This window comes from Acomys russatus, chromosome 17, assembly GCF_903995435.1.
Source record: "Acomys russatus chromosome 17, mAcoRus1.1, whole genome shotgun sequence".
NCBI classification, from domain to species: Eukaryota; Metazoa; Chordata; class Mammalia; order Rodentia; family Muridae; genus Acomys; species Acomys russatus.
The window spans coordinates 1,732,814-1,753,983 of record NC_067153.1 but is presented as its reverse complement, the minus strand read 5'-3'; the positions used below and the strand labels follow the sequence as shown (position 1 = coordinate 1,753,983).

The 21,170-nt window shown below is 43.6% G+C and overlaps 1 protein-coding gene across 1 annotated transcript; it reads left to right on the top strand.

The window, feature by feature from the left end:
- The first annotated feature begins 45 nt into the window (after positions 1-45).
- Rida (reactive intermediate imine deaminase A homolog) lies at positions 46-13,481 on the top strand. The gene is made up of 6 exons (XM_051159463.1): positions 46-203; positions 7,638-7,743; positions 10,229-10,283; positions 10,866-10,934; positions 11,859-11,914; positions 12,992-13,481. The coding sequence occupies exons 1-6, from the start codon at positions 139-141 to the stop codon at positions 13,052-13,054; spliced, it is 414 nt and encodes a 137-aa protein (XP_051015420.1). The 5' UTR covers positions 46-138; the 3' UTR covers positions 13,055-13,481.
- The last annotated feature ends 7,689 nt before the right edge of the window (positions 13,482-21,170 follow it).

Below are 21,170 nucleotides of genomic sequence, written 5' to 3'. Positions count from 1 at the left end.
CATCATGCCCCGCGAGCTCCCCCGGAGGCGTTCCTGAGACTAAAACCCTAGTACCTGAGGCTGTCTGGTCAGTGGCGAGAGTAGTGGATAGAGTTGTGTTATCTTCTTCTGGAAGGTCTTCAAGAGAGAAGAATTAACATGTCATCCATAATCAGAAAGGTGATCAGCACCACAAAAGCCCCGGCGGCCATTGGTGCCTACAGGTAATGTTTTTTTTGGTAGCTCTGAAGGATCAGGGGTGGGAGTTTTGGATCTGCAGCCTCTGGAGGTCTGAGCTAAAGAGGGTCTCAGAACTAACCCCTTATAACGCGCGCGAAGAAACTGAGCTCATGGTTCAGAAAGGTGACTGCGCAGCGGGGCAGTGGTGGCAGACGCCTTTAGCAGAGGCAGGCGGATCTCTTGAGTTCGAGGCCAGCCTGATCTACAGCGTGAGTTCCGGGACAGCCAAGGCTACACAGAGAAACCCTGTCTTGACAAACCAAACAAACAAAGAAAACAAAAAATGGGGGCAGGGGGAACAGTGCCCAAATCCCCCACGGAATAGGGGAAACGTGTGACCAGAAGCTTGGGTTCCTTGGATTTTTGCCCCCACCTGGAGCTGCCTTGCCCCGGGGTCAAGCTTGCTGCACTCTTTCTCTGATTAGAAGTAGTATCGGCTTTCATCTTGGTGGCTTCTGGTTTTGGTTTTTGTAACAACTTTATTGAGATATAATAAATAAGCCATAGAATTCTCATTCCTCTGATGGGTACAATTCAGTGGCTTTTACTATACTCAAAAGTTGTCTAGCCGTCCCCACGTTCTTCCCTCAAAACATTTACATCCACCCTGAAGTCAGCTTTATTTCCACATGACCTCTTCCCCCAGCCCCTTAAACCGTCTATTCACTGTCCATCACTGTAGGGTTTACCTGTTAAAGACATTCCCTATAAAAAAGAATCATACACTGTGTGGTTCCAGTTGTGAGAAGCTTCTTTTACTAGCATGAAATTCTATCTAACCCTTTACTAATGCACGAGAGAAAACACATCGACAGATATGATGTGCTGTGTGGACAGCAATACTCAGCAAATAATTGTATATCTATCCAAGCCCCTGGGTTTCACAACATGTAGGAATGCACTATGATGTGTTTGGATGGCTTGTCCGTGCATATCTACCACTAATAGCAAATGCAAGTAACACCAAAGGAGGTGATCTTCTGAAATTGCCCTATGTACTAGAGCCAGTCATATATGTACTGAGTTTAAAAACTACCCTTTGGCGTTCTCTCCACTTACCAGATGTGCTTTTAAGTAGAAATGGTACTTTCTTTTCACATCAGTTTGTAAGAGCTGTGAAGGACAGGCTTGCCATGCAGCTCAGACTAACCTGGAACCTGCCGTTCTCCCGTTTCGACATACTTAGTGCTGAGATGGAGACCAGCACACCTAGTGTAAAACCTTCTTCTCAAAATGCCTCAGCTTTAGAAATCAGTGGGTTGTGGCTTAGGTGTTCTTGCAAACTTTCTTCTCTGATTTCTAAGTCTTCACTAGAGCCAATTCCTTTAGAAAAAGTAGTTTCTGATGTAATGTCTCTTTGCTGTCAGTCAGAGCTGAAGATTTTCGAGCACTGCAACATTAAAACTGTGGAGATGCATGGTGCATGCCAAGTACTTACTCCAGTGTGAAAGGCCTTCTCCTATATAAGAAAAGGAAAGCTGGCTGGGTGGTGCACGCCTGTAATCCCAGCACTCAGGGAGGCAGAGGCAGGCGATCGCTGTGAGTTCAGGGCCAGCCTGATCTACAAAGCCAGTCCAGGATGGGCAGAGAAACCCTGTCTCAGGGAAAAAGAAAAGAAAAAAAAAAAGAGAGAGAGAAAAGAAAAAGAAGCATTAGTTGGTTGAAGTTATATGGCAGGCATCATGACAACCACCTTTTCTCTCTCTGTTTTTCAAAAAGACAAGCTCAAGGTCAGCCTTTTCAAGGTTATATAATCTCTTAGTGACATCTTGGTTTGAACTCAAATTCTAGCTCCCTTAACACCACACTTTCAAGAGAAATACCACTTCACGTGTGCCAAAAATAGTAATTATATAATAGTGTTGGAAATGAAATTTAATGCAATGAGAGACCAAGTGAAAGGGAGGAAAACTGATCCTAGTTTAGAGCAGAGAAAGAAAAAAGAAAGAAGAAAAGCTCCTTGTAAAAGGTTCAGCTTAAATTTTAAAGGTTGGGGGGGTTTTTTGTGTTTTGTTTTTTGGTTTTGTTTTTGTTTTTTGTTTGTTTTGTTTTGTTTTCTTCATTTCTGGCAGTGTTTGACTATTTAAAGTTAATGAGTTACGGGCTGGCTCTTCTGCCAGGACAAGTAGCTTAAGTGAGGGCACAGAATTAGAAGAATACAGAATGTAGAGATTTAGGGGAGATAGTTTGGCAGTTTTTCTCCCAAATTGTGTACATGGTCTTTTATAACTTTGGGAATATTTTGTTTGAAATGACAAATGAAGTGTTAGTAGGTTCCAAAATTCTATTTACATATTGCAGTTGGCACAAAACCTTGGCCTGCTCTCTTTGTTAAAAGTGTTTCTGGCTGGGGCTGCAGAGATGACTCAGCAGTTAAGAGCACTTCTGCCCTTCCAGCACCCGCATCAGTCCATTAATGGCCATCTGTAACTCCGGCTCCAGAGGATCCGACGCCCTCCTCTGGCCTTCTTGAGCATACACACACGTGATGTGCATATACACACGCACGTAAAAAATCATCACAACTGTGATGTGTTTCTGGCTGAGGATGGATATTAGACAGTGAAAGAGCATGCTGAACATATGTGAGGCCCTGGGCTTAATCCTCACAGTATTTATTTAAGGGATGGTTTTCTAAAAATAATTTTTTAAACCCTTAACACAGTAAGAGGAGTCGGAGCCACAGCTGCTGCTTCTGCCGGTGCTTTCTCAGCACTAAACAGTGTTCCTTGTACACAGTTATTATTACAAACTCCCTTTTTGGGGAGTGGGTTTCAAGACAGATCTCTCTGTGTAGCCTTGGCTGTCTATGGAACTAACTGTGGACCAGGCTGACCTCGAACTCACAGAGACCTGCCTGCCTCTGCTTCCCAAGTGCTGGGATTAAAGATGTGTACCACCACTGCACTATTAAGACTCCATTTTTCAAATGCTATGAGTTGACATATACTAAGTTGAATAATTTGCCAAGGTCATTCCACTAGCACTATAATACAATTTGAAATACAATACAGTTGGCCAGGGCTCAATCTGAATAATTTCACTTGTTGTCCTCAATTTAGAAGACTTGAAAGAAAACTAAAAAAAAAAAACAAAAAAACAAAAAAAACAGTTCTCTTAGTATGGTTCACTGTGTGTGGCTGACCTTCTGGTAAAACATTCAAAAGTTGGCATTAAGAGTCAGACTCTGGGGCTGGAGAGATGGCTCAGTGGTTAAGAGCACCACCTGCTGTGAGTTCGAAGCTAGCCTGGTCTACAAAGTGAGTCCAGGACAGCCAAGGCTACACAAAGAAGCCCTGTCTTGAACCCCCCCCCCAAAAAAAAAGAGTTGGACTTTGGGGCTGAAGAGATGGCTCAGTGGTTAAGAGCACCATCTGCTCTTCCAGAGGTCCCGATTTCAGTTCCCAGCAACCACATGGTGGCTCACAACCATCTATAATGAGATCTGGTGCCCTCTTCTAGCATGTAGGCAGAATACTGTTTAAATAAATAAATAAAAAGTCACTTATTTTTTTTAAAAGTTCAACTTTTAAGCTGAGCATGGTGTTGCACGCCTTTAATCCCAGCACTCAGGAGGCAGAGGCAAGTAGATCTCTTAGTTCGAGGCCAGCCTAGTCTACAGATGGAGTTCCAGGACAGCCAGAGCTACATAGAAAAGCCCTGTCTGGGGGGTGGGTTCGGGGGTAAAGTTGAACTTTGTTGGGGAGAAGAGGGTTGGACTTTGGATTTAAATTCTTACTTGGCTTATTTTTGATGTTGTGACCTTGCAGAGTTACTTTGTCTCTCTTAGTTTGCTTCTTTATTACCTAAATGAACAGAACAGTAACACCAGTTCTCAATCATAAGTAAGGAAGCTTTTCTCAGCACTGTGATCTGCCTGAATCAATCCCTTTTAAGTAGGAAATTCTGATCGTGATTCAGATAGAAATTTAGAGCTGAGTGGAAATAGGAGACATTGGTACATAGTTAAAAATGTAAAATGTGGGGGCTGGAGAGATGGCTCAGAGGTTAAGGGCCCTGACTGCTCTTCCAGAGGTCCTGAGTTCAATTCCCAGCAACTACATGGTGGCTCACAACCATCTATAATGAGATCTGATGCCCTTTCCTGGCTTGCAAGTGTACACGCAGACAGAGCACTGTATACATAATAATAAATAGATGTTTTTTTTTAATGTAAAATGTTCTCCCTCAGCCCTAACCCTGCTCTTTCAACCAGGGTGCTTAGTTGCAAGAGAATAACTTCTTTACCTCAGAACAAAAGGCATCTTTAACAAAAGACACTTTGTCCTGAAGCCTAGTAATAACCAAGTGTAGGCCTCCCTCAGCCTGTTCAGAGCTGTTCTGCACAGAGACCAGCACCCACATAAGGCGTGTATGTGGTGGCCCTCCTGTGACCACAGTGTGTGGGAGGCAGAAACAGAACCCCCAGAGCAAGCTTACTAGACAGACTAGTGAAGTCAGAAAGCTCTGGGTTCACGTGCGAGACCCTGCGTCCAGGTAATATATAAAGTAGAGAGAGATTCAAGACACCTGATGTCCACAGCTGGCCTCCATATGCGCATGTGCACATATGCTTTGGGAACCCCTTGGAAATAAAGTCTGTTGTGTATGCGGTTTGTGGTGAGCACCCTTTTTGAATTCTAGGTCCTCTCTAGAGAGAACTCTGATGGGTTGCACCTTTCATTCCTCAGCATTGGGATGGATGGAGTGTTGTTATGATTAGCTCGCACAGCTCAGCACATCATAGGATACTGAGGACAGAGCCTGGAGGGATTGCAACATCAGCGCCAATTGCATAGCTTTCTGTTCTATCAGCATTGCCATAATGTGGCACAGGTCATGACTTGCGACTTAATTGGAATGGCTTTTGAAGGTTTTACTGCCCCCGATTCTGATTCTAGGCTTGGTTTAGTTTGGCTTAGATGTTTTCTGTGCCTGGTTTTTCAGCCAGTCTCACTCTGTAGTCCCAGCCAAGCCTAGAACTCCCCACATCCTGGGCTGGCAGCACACTCATGGTGCTCCTCCTGAGTACAGGTTTTATAGACTTGGCCCATCATGCCTGGTGTATCTCTGGCCAGGAAGTAGAATAAAATGTGTTTAAAGTTCTGGAACCTGCACAGGTGAGATGGTTCCACAGATAAAAGCATCAGTGCTGCAAAACCCAGTGACCCGAGTCTGATCCTGGGACCGATAAGGTAGAAGGAGAACTGACGCCTGTAAGATGTCCTTTGACTTCCACATGTCCACCATGGTGAGCTTACATGCGTGCACACACATTCACACATATAAAATATTTTTTAAAATTAGGAGCTGGAGAGATGACTCGGCAGTTAAGAGTACTTCCTGCCCTTGCACAGGAGGACCCAAGTGTGGTTCCCTGTACCCATACCAGGAGGTTCACGGGCATCTGTAACTCCAGTCCCAGGGGATCTGATGCCCTTTCTGGCCGCTGGGCACCCGCACACAGTGTGGCATACACTCACACAAGCACACATACACATAAATAAACTCTACTTGGGTGTGTGTGTGTATACTGACTGCACACCTGAGAAGGTCAGAAGGAGGCACCAGATCCCCTGGGACTGGCCTTACAGACACCTGTGAGCTACCTTGTGGATGCCTGCAATTGAACGTGGGTCCTCTCAAAGAGCAGCAAGTGCTCTTAACAATTAAGCCAACTCCCCAGCCCCCAAATAATTACAAAGAAAACATTAATAAAACAATTTCTGGATCCTATAACTGGGTAAGTAGGATTCTTAGGCTGAGAAAGTATCATGTAGTCAACTGATTTTTTTCTGACTAAACCTCTTTAAACCTTTGAGAGTTTAAAATTTAAACTCAAGGGGCTGGAGAGATGGCTCAGAGGTTAAGAGCACTGGCTGCTCTTCCAAAGGTCCGGAGTTCAATTCCCAGCAACCACATGGTGGCTCACAACCATCTATCTATTAGAGCTGGTATCCTCCTCTGGCGTGCAGGCATACAAGCAAGTGGAACATTGTATATATAATAAATAAATCTTTAAAAAAAAAATTTAACTCCAGCAATTACTCTAGATATCCTGGAAGTAAATGGATTTATTTTACTATCATAAAGTTTTTTTTTTATTATTGATAATGCATTTGAGTTTAAACTCTTTCAGATGTTGCAATAATAGTGTTTACTCATGGTTTGGTTCACCCTGAGGAAAGCTTACACATTAACAAGCTCAGTAGTTGTCTGAAAGCGAGAGTCAGGAGAGTCTGAGTTGTTGGGCACTGAGCTCCAGCACTTCAGGTCCTGCAGAGAAGGTGCTGGCACCAGCCAGGATTGGAGATGCTTAGGAGCAAAGCATCAGCAGGAGACACGGCATGCCTGCTGTGTGCAGAGTAGCTAGGCCCCACCAGCTATATTGGTGTGCAAGCATATATGCAGGCAGGACACTGTATAAATAATAAATAAATCTTTAAAAAAAAGAAAGAAAAAGAAAAAAAGAAAGTTCTATAAAGCCCTAGTCCCAGCACTCAGGAGGCAGAGGCAGGCAGATCGCTGTGAGTTTGAGGCCAGCCTGGTCTACAAAGTGAGTCTAGGACAGCCCAAGGCTACAGAGAGAAACCATGTCTCGAAAAACCTAAAAAAGAAAACGCCCCGAAACCCCAAAAAAAGCTGGCACTTGGGAGGTGGTGGTAGGAGGATTCAAAGTTCAAAATCATCCTTAGCTACATAGTGAGGTTATTGAACAGCGTAGCCTACAAGAGACACTGTTTCAAAAAAAAAAGAAAGAAAGAAAGAAAGAAAAGAAAGAAGAAAAAACTGTCTTATTTATTTATTTAGGTGGTGGTGGCCCATAACTGTAAAGCCAGTACTCCAGAGGGTTGGTTGGTTGGTTGGTTGGTTTTGGTTTTTCGAGACATGGTTTCTCTGGGTAGCTTCGGCTGTCCTCGCTATATAGACCAGGCTGGCTTCGAATTCACAGAGATCCGCCTGCCTCTGCCTCCTAAGAGCTGGCATTAAAGGTGTGCACCACCACACCCAGCACGTATCTTATGATTTTGATTTGTATGTCTCTAATGACTAATAATGTATAGCATCTTTCCTGTACTCCTAGATTGTTTGTATATCTTATAAATTATCTACCAAAATCAATTGCTTATATGTTATTAGGTTGCAAATCTTAATATGTTTAATTACAAGTTCTTCACATATTCTGGGTGCAAGTCCTTTGTTAGACATATGTTGTAAAGATTCTCTTCCAACCTCTGACTTTTTTACATTCTTAAAAGATGCTGTCAATAAACAAAATTTCAATATGTTAAAAGTCAAATTTAACAGTTTTTTTTAATTTTATAACTCTTTACTTTTTGTATCTTATTAAATTACTATTTTAGGATTGGCTTTTATCATATCTGTTTTACATATATATTGGCTCTTGTTCATTTCAGCCAAGCCGTGCTAGTGGACAGGACCGTTTACGTTTCTGGACAGTTAGGCATAGATCCTTCCACTGGACAGCTTGTGCCAGGAGGTGCAGGGGAAGAAGCTAAACAGGTAAGTCATGCTCCTGCGGAGAGGTTCCCGTTTCTACTCCTTTGTACAGATAGTCCATGACCCTGAGCAGTTGGGTAGAGATCAACAGATAAGATTGTTTTCAGCTATGCTCTGCTTGATTTGAGACTTAAGAGAACCTTTTTTAGATTTACTTATGTGTATAAATATTTTACCTGCATGCATGTATGTGCACCACATGTGTACCTGTTGGATACCCTGGAACTGGGGTTATAAGTGGCCATAAGCCACCATATGGGTGCTAGGAACCCAGCCATGGTCCTCTGCAAGAGCAACAAATGCTCATAACCATGGGCCATCACTTCAGCCCCTTTAAGAGGGCTTAACAGCAGAGAAGAATAAAAGCTCCCTCCTTGTCACCTGTGTCATCTAAATCAAATGCTGATGTGTCCAGGTGGATTGGAAAGTTTATTTTCAGGGCCCTTGACCTCCCTCCTCTCCCCAAAGGATGTCACCACCAACACAGAAAAAAAAAGTCAACATTTGTTAGTAAGAGAAGAATCTCAGCTATTACATACAACATATTAAAAAAAAGGGGGGGGGGGGAGGCCTAGCATGCATAGAAGTCCTGAATTCAATCTCAAGACACACACACACACACACACACACACACACACACACACACACACAGGGAATGCTATTCTAATCCACTAATAGAATTTAATTGTAATTATTAAATTAAATTTACTGAGTCACATGTAAAACCCAAGACACAAAACAACCTAAGTGTGTAGATTTAAGGAACTGGAATACTTATCCTAGATCTATGTAACTAATTTACATGAAAAGCTCTCTAATAAAATTGCTACATGGTAAAATCAAACCAAAATACAAGATGATATGTATCATATGCTGCCATGTGTATGTGTTTAAGAAAATGTATGTTTAAGATCTGTTTGCAGTGGTGCCCACCTCTAATCCCAGCAGAGGTAGACAGATATCTCAGTTCTAGGCCAGCCAGAACTACACAATAAGACCCTCTTTTTAAAAAAAAAAAAAAAAAAAAAGGAGTGTGGGAAAGTCTGTTTATGGATGGGGCTGTGGCTCAGTCTGTCAGATGCTTTCCTAGCATGTGCGAAGCCCTGGACTCAGTCCCCAGTGCCACATAAAACCAAGCATGGTGGTGCACACGTGTAATCCTAGCATTTGGGACATGAAAACATGAGGACAGGGAGATCAAGATCATCTTCAGCTACACAGTATGTTAGAGGCTTGAATTCTATCTAAACACACAAACAACATGGTTACACTAGCAGAAGCATTCACTGTTTCTAGAAGGATATATAAGAAATTTAGTTTTTCTATTTTATGTGTATGGGTGTTTTGTCTATATGTCTGTCTGTGTAATGTGTGTGTGACTGGTGTTCACAGAGACCAAAAGAGGGTATCAAATCCCCTGGAACTGGAGTTATAAATAGTTGAAAAGTGCTGGGAATTGAACATAGGTCCTCCGAAAGAGTCCACTCTCTAGCTCCATATAAGAAACTTGAAATTGCTGGGCGTGGTGGCTCACACCTTTAATCCCAGCACTCGAGAGGCAGAGGCAGGCAGAGCGCTGTGAGTTTGAGGCCACCCTAGTCTACAAAGTGAGTCCAGGTCAGCCAAAACTACACAGAGAAACCCTGTCTTGAAAAGCAAACAAAAATTTTTTTAATTAATTTTTTTAAAAAAAAAGAAACTTGAAATTGTGGCTCCATCTGGAGAGTGGGAGAAAGGGGAGGGTTGTACGTGAGTTGTGTGTTTTGGGGGGATTTGGGGGTTTTCCCTTTTTTAAATTTTTTTTCTTTATTGGTGTATTAAGGGGTTAGAGAGATGACTCGAGGTTGAAGAGCAGCTTAACACTCTTGCAGAGGACCCAAGTTTGGTTCATAACACCCACATCAGATGTTTCATAGTGGCCTGTAATTCCAACCCCTAGGGATCTGACACCTCTGGTCTTTGTGAACACCTGTAGTCACTTACATATACCAACACAGAAACACACGTAATTAAGAATAAATCTTAAAAAAAGAAACACAAAATAAAATATTGTTACCACCTACGTTGGGAGGAAGAATGAATTGAAAAGAGTAAGTTGACACTAGAGTTTAAAAACTAATGTTTTCTCAGAGACCTCCTGTCAAACATATATGTAACTCATTAACAATGATTCAATTATTTGAAATTTTATTTTGGACTGGGGGGGAGGGCTTGTTTTAGTTTTTTGAGACAGGGTCTCATTAACCAAGGCTGGCTTTGAGCTCACTCTACTGCCGTAAGTGACCTTAAACTCTTGCCCCAACCTCCCACGTGCAGCACCATACCCTTCTCCGTTCCAGTGTTCCTACAGAACAGTACGGCCATTTCACTACATTGCAGAAAGATTAAGTCCATTAACGGGAACCAATACGTAACTGACTTGTGTTGAACATCAATTAAAATAATTACATGACTTGAGTATCTTTGACTTTCTTGATTTGATTCTCAGGCTCTTAAAAACTTGGGTGAAATCCTGAAGGCTGCAGGCTGCGACTTCACTAATGGTGAGCAACTGGGTCTTTCTTCACGTTAACTGGTGGGTTCTGTTGTTTGCGATGCTCAGGAGCCAACTCGGGGCCTCATGGGTGTTAGGCAAGCACTCCACTATTGAGCCACACTCCCAGCACTGTTAATGTGTGTTGGGTATTTCCTTGGTCTTTGTGGAGGACATATAATATATAATATGTAATTCCATGTCATTGTTGCTAAATGTTGTGTTCTTGATGGTCTGGGAAGCTACACTGTTTCATTTCTTCAGTCTTGTTTTCATCAAGACAGTCATAAAAATCATAGGTTTTCTTTTTTTGTTTGTTGGTTGGTTGGTTGGTTTTGGGTTTGGGTTTTTTTTGTTGTTGTTGTTGTTGGTTGGTTGGTTGGTTTGGGTTTTTTGGTTTTTGGTTTTTTTGAGACAGTGTTTCTTTTGGCTGTCCTGTAGATGAAGCTGGCCTTGATCTGCCTGCCTCTGCCTCCCGGGTGCTTGGATTAAACGCATGTGCCACCATTACCCAGCTGTACACTGTTTTTCAAAGTTTTGTTTGAGTCTCATGAAATGGCTAGACCTAATGAAAAAAATATGTCTCTTGTAGTGGTGAAGACAACTGTTCTTCTGGCTGACATAAATGACTTTTCCACTATCAATGAGATCTACAAAATGCGTGAGTAATTTGTCATTGTTCCTACTTACTTTTAAAGGGAAATAAATCTGCTAATATAGATGAATATTGTTGTCAAGTAAAAGTGACAGAGATGTTAAAATAATATTTTATAATATTTTGTCCTGACACGCCCCATCATCTGGTAGGAAACATATAGTAGTTTACCCTCATGAAAAAGATAACTATATCTCCATTACAATTCCTAAAATATAATATGCATAAGCCCTACAAGTTCATTTTCCTAAAATCTAGTCTCATTATTTGTTTCTTTGGCTTTTTAAGTCCTCCCTTATTTTTTTTAGACCTACAGACTTACTACTATTGCTGTGATATGGCCTAGCTCCTCAGGGTCACTGGGGAGTTACTTAACACTTTGGTGCTGGTTTCTTAGTGTGTGAAGTGAGGACAGGCCTCTGCTGCCTCAGGAGGCTGTTGGAACGACTACCTTAATTAGCCTACAAAGCACTTGGGACAGATGCTGGCATGTCATCAGCTACTGTTGCTATCATCGTCATAGTGGGGAAAGAGGGTCCTGTCTCCTGGTGGTATGAAATGATGGTGCAGCGTGGGGAAACCATCTTACTGTTCTCTGCAGAGGAGGCCAGAAAAGGTCCAGGGGAAAGTCCTCGCTGGAGATAAGAAGCCATCAATTCCCTGTGTTGATAACTGGGTCATAGGAATCATTTTAAAGGCTAAACCCATTCTCATCACTACAGGACAAAAATGCCAGAGTCTGGGTTTCATTGTTTTATAAAATACTTAAGAAAAGGTACTAAATGTCACAAAGTGGCAGAATATCTTGTCTGACAGTCTAAATATCTGTGTGTGGGAACGGGCCAGGCCGTGAGGTGCTTCCCAGATTCTTGCTTCGCTTGCTGAGTGACAGCCATTTCTGCAGACTAACCTGACGCTGTCTACGTTCAGATTTCCAGGGTAACCTTCCTGCCAGGGCTGCTTACCAAGTCGCCGCCTTACCCAGAGTAAGTACTCAGTAAGAGCCAGGGCACCAAGGCACACGCGACCTGCCACTCTGAAAGGAGCACCATTAAGGATGTAAATACCCTGGTAACAGTCACGTGCAAGGAAAAAGCTGCGAGACCCTGTGAAGCAGCACATGGGCACGACACAATGCTTACGTTACAAGAAAACCGTGAGAGCGGTTGTGTTGTGACATGAGTCAGGGAAGGAAGTTTGTGCTGGGGCTTTAGGTCTGCAGTACCAGCCTTCACCTGGAGGAGTGGTGGGTTGCTGGGCCCCTTCTGTGTGTCTTGCTGCCATCTGACGCCGTGCCTCTGTCCGCCTTTCCGTAAGGACTTGTAAACACGAGCGCAGTGTAGTTATGTGGAGACTTCCGGACAGACTTTGCTCTCACTGAGGGAAGCTCAACATACCAGCCATGTGTGGAGGTTACCCCCTTGTGAGTTTCTACTGTATTTTAGAGCCCAGAGACTTGGGGTGTTACTGCTCTTCATCTTAATAAAAAATCCACCCAACTCTCACGTGATGAAGAATCTAGACCTTTCACTGGAACGATGCCACCGGTCTGGCTTCGGTGTTCCCTCACAGGGGCCTCTCGCCCGTACGGTACAGCTGCAGGGAAGCAGCCTCTACTCCCTTCTGTAACTTGACAGTAAAGACACTGCGCCACCCAGCAGTGTCCTCCATTGTTGTTTGAGCTGGTTGTTTCTGGGAAGGGTCATTGTCAGACTGATGGTATTGGGTGTAGTTGAAAGAGCTTTAACTTGTAATCGGAAGACTTGGATTTGTGACTTGGGACCACTTTTCCAGCCTTTCTGAGCTCAGTGCCTTGTTTCCCAGTGTCAGTTCCCACTCCTGAGGGAGTCAAATGAGCCAGTGCATATGAGTGTGCCTAGCATGTTAGCGTGATACGTTGCATGCTCTTAGTGAATTTTCTCTATTCTTCACTTTCTGTGAAGAGATTAATGGTAAAAATACAATGCTCCCATTAGGTGCTCATGTTCTTAAAAGGAATTATTGAACCTTAATTTGTGTTAAATGATCAAGACAGTGACTTTTTTTTTTTTTTTTTCCTACAGGGAGGCCGGATTGAAATTGAAGCAGTCGCTGTCCAGGGCCCCTTCACCACAGCAGGGCTCTAAGTAACCATGCTGATCTTGACGCTGGAGCTTTTAGAATGTCTTTCACACCTTAATTTTTACAAAGGATGCTGGGAAATAGAAAACTGACCAGAGTGGCTGCAGTTGTCATGGAAATAACCATCTCCATGGAGATTTGACATCGGTTGGAGAGCATCCAGTACAGTCACTGGTGTGCTCAGGACACATGCACACACACACCGCTGAGTGTGTGAGAAGACTCGGCTCAGTCACTCAAAGGGGGAGAGGGAGGGGAAAGTGAGCACACCTGATTAAATTATATTAATTTGCTCATGTGAAATCTCTCATGTTAGTGATAGAAAACTAAATTAAAGTACTCAAACTTGAATAGTACAGAAGAAGAAAATGGACCAAAATCTTATACAGATAATATTTCTTTAATGGAAATAAAAATAGATGTATAACTTTCCCTTGGTGTAGTTTTATTCTCTTATTTTCTTAACAGTTTAATTATACATTAAAACTACTACTAGTGCTGGGCATGGTGGCGCACGCCTTTAATCCCAGCACTCGGGAGACAGAGGCAGGTAGATCGCTGTGAGTTCAAAGCCAGCCTGGTCTACAATGTGAGTCCAGGATAGCCAAGGCTACACAGAGAAACCCTGTTTCGGGGGGTGGGGGGGTACAACAACCAAAAAACTTACTACTAGTAAGGGAGTGGGGTGGGTAGGAATTGTGAAGTTAAATCTCCAGCTGTTTCACTGCTTAAAGTTTATTTCTGGTTTTCTACACTTTTACAGGTATAATTAGATTATGTATAATTATTATGTTTATGCTTTAAAGCCTTATGTGTATGACTGGCATGCCTGCCAGCTGGTCTGTGTGTGCAGTGCCTGCTGAGACCAGGTTACCAGGAATTAGAAGGTTGTCAGCCACTATGTGGGTCCTGGGAATTGAACCCAGGTCCTCTGGAAGAGCAGCATGTGCTTTTATCTGCTAAGCCATCTCTCCATCTCCACTTTGAAGTCTTTGTTTGACTGGATTTTGAGATATGGATGCCTGGCTATGTGCGCTACATAGACTGGGCTTCCTGTCAGGCGCCAGCAGTCCTCCTGCCTCAGCCACTGGGGTAGCTGGGACTAATAGTGCACTCGGCTGTTGAAGGAATCTGTTGTGTCTGTATGGAAGTATCACCTGTCAATAAAAAGCTAATGACCTATAGCTGAGGCAGGAAATAGGAGGTGGGAGTTCTGGCAGAGAGAGATGAACTCTGGGAAAAAGACAGGGGAGGGGCATGTGGGGGGATTTGCCTTGGGACTCTGAGAAGAAAGGACACATGAAACTGAGAAGTAAACAATCATGTGACACACAGAATAAATGGGTATTTTAAATTAAAAGCTAGTCAGGCAATGAGGGAAAGCTTATGGCCTAGGCATTTTTTTATGCATAAATAGTAGAATCTCAGGGTTGTTACTTTGGGAACTGGGGCATGGGAGGACACCCAGTGGTTAGACCCAGCCCTAGAGCCCTTTTAGACAACTACATGAATAATTTCTCACAGTAGAGTAAATCCTAGCACAGAATAACAGCTTAAAAAGCAAACAGTCTGCTGGCTCACATTCCCTCCCACTGCCAGGTGCTGTCCATCCAACTGGCACATGGCCCTTCACCCATTACACACCCATTGTCTGTCTTTGTCTCGCCTGTCACTATATACATTGCTTCCACATACACCTATAGATTTTAAAATGGTCCATTTTTAAAGCTAGATTATTTTTAATGTTTTTAAAGTCTTAAAACTACTGTAGACTATCCTTTTGGGTAGATAGATTTTAGGTGCTTTTACTGCTTGTACAAACCAGTGTTTTCAAATTTTATTCTGGGGGACTCTGGGTGGTCAGGCAGCGATGGCAGAACTGCCTTGGCAGCGACTGGAGCCTGCTCCTCCCTTGTGCCGCTGGCTCAGTGCTGAAGCGCCCACCCACAAGTGCACATCAAGTGCCTACAAGTGCACATCACTGGACCTGCCTGCTGCCTGGTTTCAAACATCCACATCCGCCTGCTTTCTCGGCGTGCTTAGCACAGCAGCTAGACAGGAGGCTGTAACACTTTGGGATCATTCACGAGCTTGTGGAGTTCCTGGTTTCCACTGCTGTCTGATACCAGCAATTTCATTCTAAAAGAGCTAAATTGTAACACCCGGTAGAAAGTCATTTCCACCTACCCCAGTGAGTCTGGGAAGCTGGCCTAGGTGCCTGGGTCTCGGACCTCACCCTGAGTGCTCCAAGCCATCCCTGAGCAAGAAATGAGACCTTGGGACCTTTGATCTCAAGGTCCAACTTTTCTCATTTGGAAGCAAGCGGTTCCTGGACTTGGAAGCCAGGCCTCCCACTGGACTCTACACAACCGCAGTCCAGAGTGAACATAACCTTGAGGGGGCCATGTGAGGAGAGAGGAGAGAGGGGACCAGGAGAGAAAAGAGTAGATGAAAACGGAGCCTAGCAACCAAAACGGCTGGATGGTATAGGGAAGGGCAGCTGGGGAAAGGGAGCTCAGGCCCTGGGCTGGAGAAGTTAAGGGTATGCTACCCATACCCTCTAGCCACTAGGGACTAAGAGATGCTGCTGGGATAACCTGGCAGCCAGGTCCACTTTGATATGTTAAATAGGCACCTCAGCAGTTTGACCTGGATTTGAGACATAACATCTCTTCTCACTTGGTCTTCCAAGGAAGGCCTTGCCATTATAGGGCCCTTGATATGGTCACCAGGGAGTGAAATGTGGTTTGAATAAGAATGCCCCCTGTAGGCTTATATGTTTGAATGCTTGGTCATGAGGGAGTGGCACTACTTAGGAAGGATCAGGAGGTGTGGCCTTGTTGGAGGAAGTGTGTCACTAGGGGTCTGCTTTACAGCTTCAAAGGCCAAGGCCCAGTGACTCTCTTCCTGTTTCTTGCCTGTCTGGATATAGAACTCTGAGCTCGTACCCCAGCACCATGCATGCCTGTGTGCCACCATGCTGATGACAGACCAAACCTCTGAAACTATAAGCCAGCCCCATGTACTCCGGGAGGCAGAGACAGGGGCATCTCTGTGAATTCAAGGCCAACCTAGTCTACAAAGCAAGTCCAGGATAGTCGGGGCTACCCAGAGGAACCCTGTCTCTAAAAACAAAACAAACAAAAGTTGCCACGGTCATGGTGTGTGGTGTCTTTTCACAGCAACACTGACTGAAACAGAATCTTTAAGGATTTTACGAAGAGTTTTCATGTAGTCATGTCTGATTTGTATTTAGTTTACTTTGTTCCTCAAGGAGATTTACGTCTGCTTTGTTGTGCACGTGGGACTGAGTTAATCATCACCAGAATAACTTTCACCAAATTGTGCCGTGCGGAAATATGCCTAAAACACTACAACTTGGGGTCAGCCTCCCTAAGTTTGAGCCAACACTGGCCACTGAGTCATGGTGAGCTGAGCTGCCTTCTTGCCTCCCACGGCTCATCTCTCTGCTCCCCATGATGGTCACAGAGACATCCTCTCGGCGTGCTTTGTACATTTAGGCCATGGCTTCCAAACCAAACTCTAGATGACAGAGCTGGAAGTAAAATGAGACGTGGCGCCCATGTTAGCTGAGTTGCTTGTGGCTGGGTCAGGACTTTGGGTCTTTCCTCCAGACCGATGGAGAAGCACTGACTCTGGTTAAGTGTAGAAGATGATGGCAGTGTTGGCCCTTCAAACATGGTTGTGGTGAACCAGGCACATGCCCATAGTGAGTACTAGGAAGTAGAGGAAGAAGGGTTAGAAGTTCGAGGTCATCATTGGCTGCATAACTGAGTCCCAGGACACCACCTTAGGCTGCATGAGACCTTGCCTTAAACAAATAAATAAATAAATACGTACACACATACATACATAAATAAATAAATAAATGTTAAATGTTGTATTAGAGTTCTCTAGAGTCACGGAATGACTTACAGGCTGCAGTCCAGCTAGCCCAGCAGTGGCCAGCTGTGAATGGAAAGTCCAAGAATCTAGTAGTTGCTCAGTGTCACAAGGCCAGATGTTTCAGCTGGTCTTCTTCTGTATGAGCTGGAATCCCAAAGAAGTAGGCTCCAGTGGGGGTGCTAGCAAGGTGAATGCAAACAGGGGAACAAATGAGCCCTTCCTTCTTCCGCTGTCTTTATATAGGCCTCTGGCAGAAGGTGTGATCAAAAGTGTGTCATCTTCACCTCAAGATCCGGATTAAGGCCAGGCAGTGGTGGCACACGCCTTTTATCCTGTTACTTGGGAGGCAGAGGCAGGCAGATCTCTGTGAGTTTGGAGCCAGCCTGATCTACAGAGTGAGTCCAGGACAGCCAAGGCTACACAGAGAAACCCCGTCTCAAAAAACAAATGAAGAAAAAAAGACCTGGGTCAAAAGGTGTGTCTTCCAGCCTCAAGATCCAGACCAGGGCTGGAGAGATGGCTCAGCCATTGAAAGCTAGGCTCACAACCAAAAATATAAGATCCAGGTCAAAGGCGTTGTCTTCCTGACGCAGGATTCAGATCACAGGAGTGTCCTGCACTTCTGGGTCATAGATCATTCCAGATATGGTCAAGTTGACAAGCGAGACTAGCCATCAGGAACATACTACATTCTACCTAAAAACAACTCAGCCTTATTTCTTTACTGTTGTCATATTCTTCTCTATTGGTATTTTTGAAACAGGGTCTTTCTATGTGGCATTAGCTGACCTGGAACTTGCTTTGTAGACCACGTTGCCCTCCAGCTCACAGAGATCCCGTCTCTGCCTTCCATATGCTGGCTTAAAAAAAAAAAAAAGATTTATTTATTATTTATATAGTATTCTGCCTGTATGTATGCCTGCCCGCCAGAAGAGGGCACCAGATCTCATTATAGGTGGTTATGAGCCACCATGTGGTTGCTGGGAACTCAGGACCTTTGGAAGAGCAGCCAATGCTCCTAACCTCTGAGCCATCTCTACAGCCCCATACGCTGGAATTAAAGTCATGCATCACCATGCCCAGCCTATTGTCATAGTCTTTACCTCAGAGAATATAGAGTCTGTCTTTTTTCTGAAGCACATAATAGATCAAAAGAGATTTGTATCTGTGCATCAACAGTTCAAATACATCAGAGTAGCTTTCAAATACTTTATTAGTTGTAATAACATAATTGCTTAACCAAAGTTCTAAATGTTGAGCCAATGATACAAAATCTATAAAAATTTTGGCCGTAATTTCTCCTACGGCCAATTACACTTAATCATGAGGAAACTGCCATGGTTATACCATGGAAAAGAACATTTGCCACAGACAAATATTCATAGAATGCCAAATTTGTCTGGGCATGGTGGCACACGCTTTTAATCCCAGCACTTGGGAGGCAGAGGCAGGTGGATCTCTGAATTCAAGGCCAGCCTGGTCTACAAATAGAGTCCAGGACAGCCAGGGCTACACAGAGAAACCCTGTCTCAAAAAATGAAAAACAAACCAAAAACAACAATAAAGAAGGCCAAATTTGTTTTGGACCCTGAGGAGAAAAATAAAGATGAACCAGATCTGAAAAAGACTTATACTCTCCGCATTAGCAACCCATCAGATTTCTTAATTAAAAAAAAAATCAAGGTAGAGTACTTGCCTTGAACATATAAGGCCCTTGGCTCAACATCCAGTGCCACAAGGGGGAAAAGTAATAATAATAATTTCAGATATTCCATCTCAGGTCACTATTCAACCACCCTAAGTCATAAGTCTCTGTCAGCCAAGTGTTGATACACTTATGCACAGTCTCTTCCTCTGTAGCATTGACTGATAGCTCTGTTACAGCAAGTGTAGTTGGAGCCACCGCTAACTGTTCTCTCTACTGGATTCTAGTGGAGTGAGACCTCCAGAAGAGCTGTGCTCAGCCGGAAGACCTGATACCCGAGTAAGAATTGTGGTTGGTTTTTGTTTTTGTTTTTGCAGGGGTGGGGGAGGTTGAGACAGGGTTTCTCTGTGTAGCCTTGGCTGTCCTGGAACTCACGCTGTAGACCAGGCTGGCCTCCAACTCAGAGATCTGCCTGCCTCTGCCTCCTGAGTGCTGGGATTAAAAGCGTGCACCAACCACCACTGCCTGGTGCTAAGAATTGTGTTTTGACTAATTTCTCATAGCAAGTTTTGAAAACAAAAAGTAAATATTCCCATATAGGCAATGATTTTTAGTTCATTATATCGTGAATAACATTTATCTTCTAAAGTTTATGTTTTCTGAAGTTTCTACAATGAGCATGTATTCATTTGTTACTGAGAAAATTCTACAATTATTGTCTAAGTAATCCATGTGTGTCTTGGAAGTACCTAGATAGAAACCTATTTTTACATCCCCTCAATGATTAACCTCAAATGACTAACACCTCTGATAGTCAGGAAACTTAAAACTAACCCATAAAATAATTACTCATTGGAATCAACCCCTTGTTCATCCTCCTGCTGAGCTGCTGTGGTGAGGCGACGGTTGGAAAGGTCACCCTTGGGCCTGAGACTCTAGGGAGAGCTAGAGCCCAACTGTCTTTATAGAAGCAGTATGCTTAAAGTCTCTAAAAGCACAAATGGAAACCCCACTACAGTTGCTCAGCCACGTCGTCCAGCATTCTCTGACCCTTCAGATGTGGAGAGGGCAACTTCCCTTTAAAAGGATCACTTAATTCAAGGCCAAGGTTGCAGCGAAGCGCCCGTCAACAGTGCATGGTGCTTTGACTGCCGCAAAAGCTGAGGGCTGCACTTGTGCTTTTCCCGTATGAAGGCCGGATGGGAAAGAATACCATGGGTGTGGGTTGTGGTCGATCACAGAGGTCAACCACACATTTCTTTGGCCGAGAGTTCTGAGGTCTGGCCTGGGTATTTCCTAGATTTGAGGCTGGCAAAATAATTGATGGCCTACTGTAGGAAGTATTTATTCACCATTTCCTTCCCAGCTAGGTACAGAATGTGATAAAGTTATCTTTTCTTAAGACTTATTTTTATTTTATTCGCGTGAGTGTCATGCCTGCATGTGTGTATTTGCACCACATGTGTGCCTAGAGCCTATGAGGGCATTGGAGCCTCAGAACTAGAACTACAGACAGTTGTGAGCAGCTGTATGGTTGCTGGGAGGCAAACTCAGGTCCTCTGCAAGACAGCTTGTGTTCTTAACAGCTGAGCCATCTTGCCAGCCCCTGGGGCTGTATTAATAGGACACAAACTGGGCTACAAAGTAGCCATACTTTTTTTTTTTTAATCTAAAAGAAAAAGAAAAAGCGCAGGCTTCAGAGATGGATCAGTGGTTCTAGGCATTTGCTACTTGAAGAGGGTCAGAGTCCAATTCTCATAACTCCAGCACCACAGGCTCCAATGATCTCTGTAGGCACCTGTATCCATGCTCACAGACATAATTTAAAAATAAATTCCTGCTGGCAGGTGGTGACACACACCTTTGATTCCAGCTCTCAAGAGGCAGATGTAACTCTGTGAGTTCAAAGCCGGTCTGATCTACATAGTGAGTTCCAGAACTGCCAGGGCTACACAGATAAACCATGCCTGTTTTTTCCCATTTTATTTTATTTTTTTAAGATTGATTGATTGATTGATTATGTTTTCAATGTTCTCCTGCATGTAACAACTACGGGCCAGAAGAGGGCACTAGATCTCATTATAGATGGTTGTGAGCCACCATGTGGTTGCTGGGAATTGAACTCAGGACCTTTGGAAGAACAGCAAGTGCTCTTAACCTCTGAGCCATCTCTCCAGCCCCTCTTGGTTTTTGGGGTTTTTTTGTTTGTTTGTTTGTTTTTAACATTTATTTATTATGTACACAGTGCTCTGGCTGCATGTACACCTGAATGCCAAAAGAGAACATTAGATCACATTATATATAGATGGTTGTGAGCTACCATGGGGTAGCTGGGAATTGTCAGGACCTCTGGAAGAACAGTCAGGACTTTAAACCTCTGAGCCAACTCTCCAGCCCATATAAGCTGTATCTTGAAAAACCAAGAATAAATAAATCCTTAAAATTTTAAAAATGTTTCTAATGTCTTAATAGCCACATTAAAGGTAAAAGTACAGAAAGTACAAAAAATTATGCAAATTTCTAAAAGTGAGAAAGTACTTTGGCTAATAGAGCATTAGTGGGCAGTTTGC